General features: G+C 44.3%; 1 protein-coding gene across 1 annotated transcript in view; it reads right to left on the bottom strand.

The window, feature by feature from the left end:
* The window catches only part of LOC146009634 (piezo-type mechanosensitive ion channel component 2-like), an 87,740-nt gene extending 76,748 nt beyond the window's left edge, over positions 1-10,992 (bottom strand). Inside the window, exons 1-6 of the mRNA XM_083150085.1 lie at positions 10,773-10,992; positions 9,238-9,339; positions 8,127-8,169; positions 6,781-6,943; positions 5,472-5,679; positions 346-559 (exon numbers count right to left, since the gene is read on the bottom strand). Of these exons, the coding sequence (XP_083006211.1) occupies positions 346-559; positions 5,472-5,679; positions 6,781-6,943; positions 8,127-8,169; positions 9,238-9,339; positions 10,773-10,992 (950 nt within the window). The remainder of the gene's footprint in view (positions 1-345; positions 560-5,471; positions 5,680-6,780; positions 6,944-8,126; positions 8,170-9,237; positions 9,340-10,772) is intronic.
* Positions 10,993-12,598: the final 1,606 nt, after the last annotated feature.

The following is a 12,598-nucleotide window of genomic DNA, read 5'->3' as shown; positions in this document are numbered from 1 at the left end:
GCGGCTGACATCACCAGATGTCAGCTGCCTGCCATTTTCCCCTTAGGAAGAATACACGCAAAACTTTAGCGTGTTCCTTCCACATCATTCGATGGTGCGAACTTCGCAGCGCTACGTGTCAACCAGAATAAGGTCCATTGTCCTATCCTCTTACACTTGCCTACATAAGAACATGCAGACCTTGAAGAGATGAGAAAATCTCTACTGCTAATTAAATTTGAACTTAATGACAGGTTCTAGCCCCTCCAAACCTCCTGAGCCTATGTGTAACTAGTTTTGAACAATGGATGACCTTTGCTGAATACATCTAAAGCAAAACCATGTATCTAAACAGATGTGACTTACCTAGCATACAAATCTTTAGGTGGGATGATTTCTTGAAAATAAGGGAGTTGGTACAGATAAACAGCAGTTAAGTGACCCGCACTAAAGATGGCAGCCATTACACAGAGACAACTGAAAACCACAAGGCTCACACTTCGATTACATGCCCACCAGGAACATAAAAACAGGAAGATGGAAAAGTAAAGGGCAGACGTCACAGATGGTAAAATTATACCTGCAAGAAGAACACAGCTGTGACCCACACATTCAACTAAAGTAGACAAAATTTTCACAGCAGGTATAATCCATAATAAAATTGGGGATTATATCTGACACTTAATATTGGGTATATTATAAACCCTAGCCACATAACGCACCCTTTGGTTAAAAACTGTGTAGAAACACAATGGGCGACTTGCAGGCATTTTCTGAGCGATTTGAATAAATCACTCAGAAAAAGCCTGAAAACGCATGCAAGGGCCTTCTTAGCGACTGAAGAAGCCGCAGAATGCCGCCATCAAGCCCCGCCAATGCCGCCCAGGAGCCCCGCCGATGCCTAACTGAAGCCCGAGTCCCGCTGACGATGCCTCCTGGTCCACCACGCAGCGCCTGCCTCTTCAGTTGGTGGAAGCTGTGGGAGTTAGAGGAGGCGACGCTGGGTGCTGGGTAAGTATTTTTTTTTTGTCCCCACTGGGCCACTAACTATTACGTTTGCAGGGCGGGGGCCACTAGCCACCAGCGGTTAAACTTTTTTTTTTGGGGGGGGGGGGGGGGAAACTAGCCACCAATGTTTATTTGGATTGGGGGAGGGGGCACACTATGTCGCCCATGTTTATTTGTTTGGGGTTAGTGGGGGCACTATGCCACCAATGTTTATTTATAAGGCCACTAATAATGTTATTAATTATCAGCCTGGCACCAGGGACAGCCTCGGGCTTCAGCCCAGGCCAGTGGCACCCTGGAGGGGGGGGGGGCATTTATTGGGTTGGTCCCCACTCCCCCAGTGACCTGGCCTGGGCTGATCAGCCACAGAGGTAATGCTTTGGGCACGGGACCTTATATACCCTGATGGCTGTTTGAGCCCGGTGCTGGTTTCCAAAACACGGGGGGGACCCCTGCTCCTTTTGTCCCCCGTATTTTGGGAACCAGGACCGGCCCAAAATCCCGGTCCTGATTTCTTGAATATAGGGGACCTTATTTTTTTTTTTTTTTCTGGAATTTTAGAAACTCAGAGAGCCCGGGGCTGGTCATGCTCGTGGGGGGAACCCCACAACATTTTTTTTACATTATTTATTTATAATTATTTAAAATTTAAAATTATTTATATTTTATTTGAATTTACTACAAAAACAATAGTAACACTAAGGGATTTTGTAGCAATGGTTTCCAGTTTAGGCCAGCAAGGATACCCAGGAAAATTTAGTCAATTTATCCCTAACACCGTTCCCCCCTCTCATTGTAGCTGAGGACCGGGGCTTTCCAATGAGCCCAGCCTCGCATTGCTATCCCCCCGGGAACCAGAGATACCGCCAGGCAAACCTGGAACGTTTTCTCTATAGGATAACATGGGACCCGCTAATTCTGACCCCCACCCAGTTCCAACAGCTGCCAGTCCCCCTCCCGGCATCACAGAAGATTGTGGTTGATCTCATTCAAACCCAAATCGCTGGGCCTTCAATCTGATTCCAATCTGATACCAATCTCATATGGGTCAATTGGTTCCGGAGATATTGCGGGTAAACCGATTTTTTTATTTCTGAAATGTAATTTCATGGCTGTTCATGTTTTTTTTCCTGGAATTTTAGAAACTCAGAGAGCCCGGGGCTGGTCATGCTCGTGGGGGGAACCCCACAACATTTTTTTTACATTATTTATTTATAATTATTTAAAATTTAAAATTATTTATATTTTATTTGAATTTACTACAAAAACAATAGTAACACTGAGGGATTTTGTAGCAATGGTTTCCAGTTTAGGCCAGCAAGGATACCCAGGAAAATTTAGTCAATTTATCCCTAACACCGTTCCCCCCTCTAACATCTTATCCTTAACACAGCTCTCCCCCATAACACTTTATCCCATGACACAACTCTCCCACTGGCACAGCTCTTACATCACATAAACCTCATCCTGGACATAAGCTCTTCCCCTGGCTCACCATATACCTGACCCAACTCTTCTCTCACATAGCCCCCCCTGACATAGCTTTCTCATCACATAGCTCTCCTCCTGATACACCTTACGTCTGACACAGCTTTCCCTCACATAACTCTCACCCCTGACATGGCTCTCCTTCGGATATACCTTATCCCTTCACAGCTCTTCCCTCACATAGCTCTGCCCCTGACACAGCTCTTTTATCACACAGCTCTACCACTGAAACATCTTATCCCCCATACAGCTCTCCCAATCACACCCTAATGTCCTTGCGAGCCATTCATACAGCTCTTTTCTGCCTCCTCTCTCTTACAACCCCCCCCCCCCGGGACCCCCCTAATCTGGAACACTCATTGGCGGATTCAGGAGTGGGGGGGGCTTTCCAATGAGCCCAGCCCCGCATTGCTATCCCCCCGGGAACCAGAGATACCGCCAGGCAAACCTGGAACGTTTTCTCTATAGGATAACATGGGACCCGCTAATTCTGACCCCCACCCAGTTCCAACAGCTGCCAGTCCCCCTCCCGGCATCACAGAAGATTGTGGTTGATCTCATTCAAACCCAAATCGCTGGGCCTTCAATCTGATACCAATCTGATACCAATCTCATATGGGTCAATTGGTTCCGGAGATATTGCGGGTAAACCGATTTTTTTATTTCTGAAATGTAATTTCATGGCTGTTCATGTTCTTTGTGGGCAGATTTCTCTGAAACCAAATGGCCCAGTTTCACGGGACTAAAATCATTTGAATCCCACTATAAAGTTCTTTAATATGATACTGTCCAATGTAAATGGGTCAGTTGGTTCCGAAGATATAGCCGGTTAAACGATATAGCCGGTTGAAAGGAGGGGGTGGGGGTTTCTCTCCCCCTCACACCAGAAAATGCAGGAACTAGGCTGGTGTAAAAGGGGCCAACCCGGGAATGTCCCTGCATGATCCTGGGACCATATTCCCGGGTAAGTCCCTGCATTTCCTGGTGTAAAAGGGGTATTATTTTAAAATAGCTGGGACATGCAGTGCTCTGAATACAGCTGGGCAGCCCCCGCTGTTTGCCTGGCTGTCAATGGCTGCCCGGCGGTGGCTGTCCCCCAGTTCCCGCGAGCATGTATTCCCCATTGGCAATTTTGGCTCAATCTGTGTAGCATTATGTTAATTTTGGCTCATTCCGTGTGGCATTATATGAATTTTGGCTCAATCCGTGAGGCAGTATGTGAATTTTGGCACAATCCATGTGGCATTATGTGAATATTGGCTCAATCTGTGTGGCATTATGTGAATTTTGGCTCAATCAATTTGGCATCATGTGTAAGGGGCAAGTATAATGGGGTCTAGTATTTTGTTGCATAATGTGTAGAAGTTGTATATGGTGTGGTACACTACACTCAAGGACATGCCCCCTTTTGAGTGGTCACACCCCATTTTCCGGAGCACGCCCTCGGCATGCGAACAACTACATCCTTCACTTTTGTCGCCAAGGTGGGCCTGTGTAGTTTAAACGCCAGGGCCTGTTTTTCACCCTCTCTCTGCGCTCCTCCGCTCTCTCACCACTGGCACCACTAACACACCCCCTCCCTGTAATTTTCTCCTGGATCGCCCCTGGGTACACTTTATCGGTGCTTTCACAGTGCTGCAAACACATCCAATCCATCTGACTCATTGTTTTTACTTGACTGATCCCAAAATATTTGGATTGCTGCCTCTAGTCCCAGGAGTAAAATCCTGGACTTTTTGAGGTTAAATTCCAGGACTGGTTTCCCTACCCAGTATATATGGTTTTTTTTTTATGGTAAAAGCAGGGCAGGGGTGGGGTGGGGGGGGGGGGGGGGCGGGTACATGCTGCCTGCACTTACACTTTTTGTGTGGCGCAAGCCAGTACTCCATCCAATATATATATATATATATATATATATATAATCACAGGTATTTCTTTTAAAGTAAAGGCAGGGCGGGGGGCAGGCTACCTGCCTTGAAACTGGCTGCACTGAATAGTGTGAAGACATACACTTGCATTTTGAAGCTTGGACAGCCGTCCAGGCTTTCAACCCCCAACGATACCACATGCATCTCCGACCTGCTGTGATCATAGAGCAAGAGATGGATGGAACAGACGGAGGGAGCCGTCCGTCACTCACGGCTCTGCAAAGGACCATGGGAGGAGCTGCATGCAGTCGCGCATGCACGCAGCCTTCCTGTGGCCATCTTTATGGTGGAAATAGGGGGCAAAACAGGCTGCGGCAGCAGCGTTCATAATTAAAGGTACTGTAAAAGAACGGCCGGGCAGTCTAATGGGTGGTCCGGTGCACCCCCGGACCACCCCTTTGATTCACCTATGATAATGATGATAACAACAACATCGTAGCTTATATAAAGTTGTTCTCCACGAAACCGGAAAGTGCCTGTAGTGATAGACACCTACTGTGTGAAGACTTGTGCAGTTCTGCCACTTAAACAGGCTTTGCTTTGGAGAGACATGTTGTAATCCATGTGTATACAGCCACATCTCAAAAAGACTCTACACGTGTGCAGAAATATATTTTTCCCATGCGTTTTTTTTTTAGGCTGAAAACTCTTGCACCTCATGTAATCTGTCTGTCTCCCCTTCCAACTAGATTGTAAGCTCCTCAGAGCAGGGCCCTCTACCCTCCTGTTGTCATAGCTCTCTTCTGTTCACATTTCACTCACAGCTGTCCCATACTCAAACACTCAGCAACCATCTTGGTCCACATACTCATCTCCATCTTTGCCCACCAGCCCCTAGTAGTACGTTGACCAAGTCCTCACCACTCACATTTAAGCTGTAATGTGTATTGAACTGTGGCGCTCTTTTTACCTGTACATTATTTTTGTTATTTGTTTCCTGTAATTTTACGTTTTGTCTCCCTGAACTGTTCCTTTGCACAGTGCTGGGAAACACTTTTGGCGCCTTATAAATAAAATAATAATAATAATACATTATATATTATTGTACAGATTGCAATAAATAAGTACCTGACAAGCCCAGAAGAAGAGTAGCCACCACCTTCCCAGCTGTAGTAAAGAGAGCCTCAAACAAGAGCTTCATTCCAGAGATGAACGTAGTAAATTTCTCAATTAATTTTGCTCTGGTGTCATTGACATCTTTATCGAGGGTATCCTCATCTATGGAAAAGTCTGTCTCATTCTCACTCTCCTCCGTCTCACTTTCTGTCTCTGATTCCTGTGGTCAATAATACAAAATGGGGAATGGCCAATTTATTTTTTTACATTTAAATAAACAGTAATGCATGATGTGTTGCAGAGAGAGACACAAAACAATCCAAATTACTGTACATAAATTATTAAATTATTAATATTGGAGACCAGGCTTGGGAGATCTTCTCATCTCCAGGAAATCAATTATTGTCTGTGATCATTAGCTATTATGCGGGCACCTAATTTGAAAGTGTAATGGGTCATTGATCTTTGTGTACTAGGAAGTTGGAGAAAGTTGTCACCGCTACCACACACACCACCACCATGCACTTGTGTTTATAGAAACACTGGCAATGGCAACATGTTTTACCCTAATTGTGGTTAATTCCAGACTCACAGATGTTTATATGCAGCGATTAGGGGCCCCTGAAAATCATTTAACATAATCAAAATGTGCAGCTAGGGCTGATAGCATATGTAGAAAGATTTAGATTTGGGCATGTTATGTATTTCTGTGCAGGGCAAATACTGGCTGCTTTTGCATGTAGCCACAAATGTTAACCAATTTTATTTTAATATTGCAAGTTATAACTTGTGCATATTTCACTCTGCACATGTTACATCTGCCCCTTCTGCAGTGTAACATTGTTTCACACAGTTGCTTGCTTTTTTTGCCCTGTGTAGACAGGTTAAAAGTATGAAGTCACATGTTTATCACTTTGTGAGTGAATGAAATAAATCTGCATTACATGAGACCCTGTCAAAGGATGACTGCAAACGCAGATTGACAGCAATCATCTTTCAATCACAGTTTCTAAAATGTCCAATAGTGGACTAGGCACTTGAGGCACATACCTAGGAGTGTCAATTACTGAGGGGCAGCAGAGCCAGATAAGGCCAGTGATTTATTATTATTTTTGTTGCCATAATTACGACTTATTAATATATTTTGCAACTGGTGATGGTATGGGGGTGGGGGACAAAGAACAGTAGTAGTAGTGTTGCAGGTTTAATCTGGGGGTGAGTTGTGGGGGATGGCCAACAATATTGTGCCTAGGGGTGGCCTGACCACTAAATTCACTGGCTTGTGGAAGGGAGTGGTTGGTTCAAGTGGTTGCAGGCTTACCTCATCCTCCTCTTCCTCCTCACTGCTTACACGAACATTTATTTTGGGGCCTCCTGATCGTACTAACTTCTTACAGGTTCTTCGAATGAAAAACCCAGCAAAAAGCATTCCAATGTCAGAGGCCAGCAGACGGACAATATTCCAAGCATCTACATCCCTGAACCTGGCGATGTGAAAGAGAGAGAGATAAAAGGGCAACCTCCATATACACATATCATTTCCTTCATGCAGTTCCCTACTGTCAATGAATAATAATGTACCAAAGAGGATTTTATGGCCATAAACATGGCGTATCTCATGCCATGTTCTATAAAAAGCAAAAAAGGAGTTCAATGGTGTGAAACATGTTTAAAGGGGGCTTTAAAACTGCAGATGGGAGTTTTGATTATTTTAATGTAGCCCATAATACTCTAGACTGTAGATATTTGCTGAATTACGCTTGCTGGCTGACATTTTTCCTGCATTATATAAATTGCAAAAGTAATACCGTCAATCCATTTAATTGCATCCAAAAGTATTTAAAGTCTTTCTATCTTATTTGCCACTTATTCTGGTTGACTAACTCAGGCACGAATTTGCACCCTTGCGAATCAACAAGAACCCGCCCTGCGAATAGTGGTATGCCCGCCCCCCGTTTGGTACGTTCACACGGCATGCAAAGGGATGTTTTGCATAAACATCCATTCGCATGCCAGTGGAAACCCCCCCCATCTTTCGATGGTCACTGGCCATCGAATGATGGTGAAGGCGCACTTATACATGTGGGCGGGCAGCTGACATCCGTTTATGTCAGCTGTCCGCTGTCCGCACGTGCGTCAATAACACATTAGCACACCCAGAGTTTTCATGGGAATGCCAAAGAAATGCTGGGTGTTCACATATGCTAATGGCCCAGGCCGGCACCCCATGCCCCTCTCCACCCCCCGCTTGAAAGGCAGGGAGTGTGTACTTGGCAAATAGATTTTGTGCCCAGTTCGCACACTCCCAGCGTATATACATGCTCAGAAATGCTGCTGCGCATGCGCAAAACATCGGTCCCCGATGCAAATTCGTGCCAGACCCAATCAACATGAATAAGGGCCATACAGTACTTAACATAAGTTATAAATAGACATAGGCATAGGCACAGTTAACTACTGTAGCAACATCGGTACCATGCTGTTTGCTTTTGAATTACTGTGCATTGGAATTGGGGAGTGTTCTTCATGAAAATATCCCACAAAATGCACCTTAATGTCATCTGTGACTTATCTATCTGCCACAAAGTGAAATATAAATGTTGAGAAAATGAATAAATTATTGTCCCAGTCTTCCAGTCATTTCATGCTTGAAAAATACTCTCTCACCTTACAATTCCAAAGTGTTTCAGGATCTCTTCCCACAAATAATCTGAAGAAACAGCAGCGAGTTACTGGATCATTATTAAAAGCTTGTGGAAAACTCAATGACCACACTGTTTTTTCTAGTAATGTAATTAGTTTTCATTGTTCATGCACATTTCCACCATAACAAACCTGACCGTCTAGTTATAAATGCATAACACTTTGAGACTTGCTTCACACATGGGGCCTAATTCAGACCTAATCGCACGGCTGCAAATTTGAAGGTAGAACAATTTTTGTTAGACTGCGCATGCGTGCAGCCCATAGTACACATGCGTAAGGCCGGCCTGTGACGAAAGCTTGCTGCTTTTTTTAATCCCAGGCCGTTTGCAAAGTGATTAACATGACACAGGCATTTTAAAGTGGTTACTGCCTGTTTTCTGGGAGTGTCAGGGAAAATGCAGGTGTGCTCAGGCGTTTGGAGGGAGGGTGTGTAATGTCAGCTACGGACCTGATTGTGAACCGTGCTAAGCCATTTGCATGCTTGCAAAGGGCGGGATTTCGCTCTGGCATGGAGGCGTATACCTGAAAGTTGGGCTTTGAAAATTAGCAGCCCAGCAATCAGGTCTGAACTGCAGAAATGCAAGCGGACTCCGATCATTAGTCCGCAAGCAGACAGCCTCACTAACAATAAGCAACCTCTCTCTTGTATATAAAGCAATGTACTTCACAGACAGTAGGCAGTAATCAATGGCTCTGTGTTCCTCATTCTAAATATACAATAGTGATTCTCTCTAATTCTGGGTGCACATTGTGACTGTCTACCTTCTTTTACGGAATCGAGATACAGTTTAAATATTTAAGTGCGACCCTCCAATCCGACAGTCTGCAGAAGCATTTTAAAGATACCTATCTGCTATTGCTGCTGCATTTACACCTATAAATAATCATAAAGGAGATTGCATATGTGTGTTCCTAAAGTAACAGTACATTTCCAACAGACAGCTGCAATCTCACACACAGACCATAATATCTCTCTCTTACACTGTAAGCATTCAGCAAGTACTGTAGCTTCTTGCCTATATCGATAATCTACATTATCCACAGTTCCCCTTAGCACACAGATATATGTTACCTTTAGGCGGTACGTAGCTGAAAGCAATCTGAAAGGACGATTGTACTAAGAGTAAAAATAATCCGGTATAGTATATAGCCTTTAAGAATCTTCCAGTGTGTCCTAGTGATCAAATCAAATAAGATACATAAAAACCTGCATTTCATTATGTGCTCAAAACTGTGTTCTTTCCAACTTAAGAAAATTCCAAGATCCATCTCAGACCTCCCCCGCACAAAAAAACACTTTCCGCATTCCCACTTTGATTAGTGCAATTTGATTATTGATTTAATCATTGATCATTTGTGTAGGATGCAAGATTTACCATCACAGTTGCAATTATATTATATAATAAAAACACATGCATTAGATATGTAACAACTCTAGAGTCCTGTAAAGAAGCAACACCATGATGCACTATGGGAAGAAGGCAAGATGGCAGAGGCAGTGTGATTCTCTGGGCAATGTTCTGTTGAGAAACCTTGGATCCTGTTATTTATGTAATTGTTACTATGGCACATTCCCCCTGCCTAAACCCTGTTGCAGGCAAAATACACCCCTTCATGACAACTATAATACCTGATGGCAGTGGCCTGTTTCAGCAGGACAGTATACCCTGTCAAACTGGAAACAAGGTTCAGGAATGGTTTGAGGAATATAGCAAAGAGTTCAAAGTCTTGACTTGACCTCCAAATTTTCCCAATCTCAACCCATACAAGCATTTGTAGTATGTGCTGGAAAAACAAGTCCGAACCAGTAAGGCCCCACCTCATAACTTAAGGTCATACACACGATTTTGGCTAAGTACAATTTTGACTATGAAATTTCCCTTGAACTCCCCAGAGCCCAGAACCATACAATTTACACTATTTTTACTTGAGATTTTGACTACGGGCGATTTTGACTACGGGCGATTTTGACTATACTAGAACGAGAAGATTTTACATACAGTAATATAGTCAAAATTGGGATTGCCTGTCTATTAAATCTTGCGGTACCAATCCCTCAGGGCTGTGCATCGTCATTGCAAGCTGTACACACTATACGAATTTGCAAACTTTTCTCCTGATTTTGACTATATAGGACCATGTGAATGCACCTTAACATTACTTCAGATGTCTTTTGGAGTCCATGCCTCAATGTGCAGGTGATTTAGTTGTTTATTTAATTTTTTGTTAAAGCTTTTATGATTTTACTTATTGTAGAAAAAAATTTTTTTGCTTCCTCCGAATTCTGACCCTACTGCCCTAGCATGTTGGAGAGATCCAGTGAGGAACCCACCAGAGTGCAAGTCCCTTTGCATTGTTTCTGATTTAGAGATGGACACAAAGTCGATGTTACACAGAACTAAGCGATTATGAGCAGAATAAGCATGTACTGCTTTCGCATTGTGCAGGCGTCAAGGTGCTGCTGCGTACCCATACTCAAAAAGGATGCCTCCACAAAGTGATTGACAGGAAGTAGCCATTTGGGGGTGTTACATGATGTTAGCGGGGAGTGTTTGTAAAAACACAGATGTGTCCTTTCTGTTTTCAAGGTCTGTATCTTCCTATCACCTGCAGTGCTATTGTTGCAGTCAGTCTGTATAGCCATAGACCTACTCGGGCAATCAGTGTTTTCCTTCTTGAATATAGGCTGCTTATGTGTATTTATATGTGAAGGGGTTGCGGTTGCTCCGGTGGGTGTCTCTTTTGATTTTTGGACGGCAGCTTCACTTGCTGATTTCAGCAGCTGCATTGCAGAGAAAACCGAACTTGCCGCTGCATTAGTGTCCATCTCTGAATTAGGCCCTGAGCTCACAACTGCGTCCTGTCCTTTTAAGAAATCTCAATCCCTGCATTTATTGGGATAGATCTATGTTACCAATTTCTTCCATCCATCTTAGACCCTTCAATAGTCTGTTTACAGTTGGAATTCTTACGGTCTCATATTTTGTGTATATTTCTTCCTGGTAAAATACTTAAAATAGATGAATAGATGAAGTTAAAAACAATACTTGAAGTCTAAAATGCACTTGTTGCAATAGCACTTCAATATGGCATTCTACCGCCTTAACAAACCCAACTGTAGATTATCCATTTGCCATTAATCTCCGACAGAGGGAGCAATGTTTGAAGTTTATGATTAAACCCTTAATTCTATCCTATTTCTTAGTTTTTCCACCCTATAATAGTTTACTGAATTTCATAATATGAGCTTAAAAAATGTTAAGCTTAAGATCACTGTTTTTAGTGCACATAAAAAACAAATGATTATTGAAATATTGTGGTACACCTATCAGAAACAGATTTAATTGAAACACCAAGTTATTGAAAATAAATAATAATACAAGAACCATAAAACATATATATGTAAACTAGTAATAAATGTCAGCTAATATAGACAATATACAGGTTGAGTATCCCGTATCCAAAATGCTCGGGACCAAGAGAATTTTGGATAACGGATTATTCCGTATTTTGGAATATTTTAATACTAGGTGATTCATCGCGCCCTACGGGCGCTCTTCACACCGTCGTAAGGGGCTGCGCCCCCTTAATTTGTGAACGTTTGTATATGAGAAATATGGTTAGAATTGTATGAAAGATGCCCTGTATTGCAACTTAGGTGTCCGCGAATCGCGGGAGGGGGGGTCGCGGAGGGTGCCGCGAATTGCAGGAGGGGGGGTCGCGGGGGGTGCCGCGAATTGCAGGAGGGGGGGTTGTGGGGGGGTGGATGCTGCGAATCGCGGGAGGGGAGGGATTGCAGAGAATCGCGGGAGGGGGGTCGCGGGGTGGGTTGCCGCAAATCGCGGGAGGGGGGTTACGGGGGCGGGGGTTGCGGCGAATCATGGTAGGGGGGGTCGCGGGGGGTGTGCCGTGAATCACGGGAGGGTGGGTCACGGGGTGGGGTGTGTGTGCCGTGAATCGCGGGAGTGGGGGTTGCGGGGGGGTGGGGGGGGTTTGACGCGAATCGCCACAAGAAAAAATCAACACAGAAAGGTCAACACATGTAAATGTTGACATAAGTGTGGCACTTCATTGGTGTCCATGTCGACACATGAGAATGAATATGAAAACATTTAAAAAATGAAAAAAAAAAACTTCAAAAACTCATGTCAACCTTTTTCATTGTCGACCACATAGCCGTGCCAGTGTTTTGCATGTGCCATTTAATCCTGGGGCTACCGCGAATCGCGGGGGGTGCCGCGATTTGCGGGAGGGGGGGGGGGTTGCGGGGGGTGGGTGCCGCGAATCGCGGGAGAGCGGGGTTCATGGGGGTTCCGGTGGGGGGGTTGCCGCGAATTGCGGGAGGGGGGGGGGGTGCCGGGAATCGCCGGAGGGGGGGTTGCGGGGGGTGTGACGCGAATCGCCACAAGAAAAAAATCAACACAGAAAGGTCA

The sequence above is a fragment of the Crinia signifera genome, chromosome 6 (genome assembly GCF_055691185.1).
Source record: "Crinia signifera chromosome 6, ASM5569118v1, whole genome shotgun sequence".
In the NCBI taxonomy this organism is placed as follows: domain Eukaryota; kingdom Metazoa; phylum Chordata; class Amphibia; order Anura; family Myobatrachidae; genus Crinia; species Crinia signifera.
Note: the sequence above shows the minus strand (reverse complement) of the source record. Positions and strands in the feature narration are given on the sequence as shown.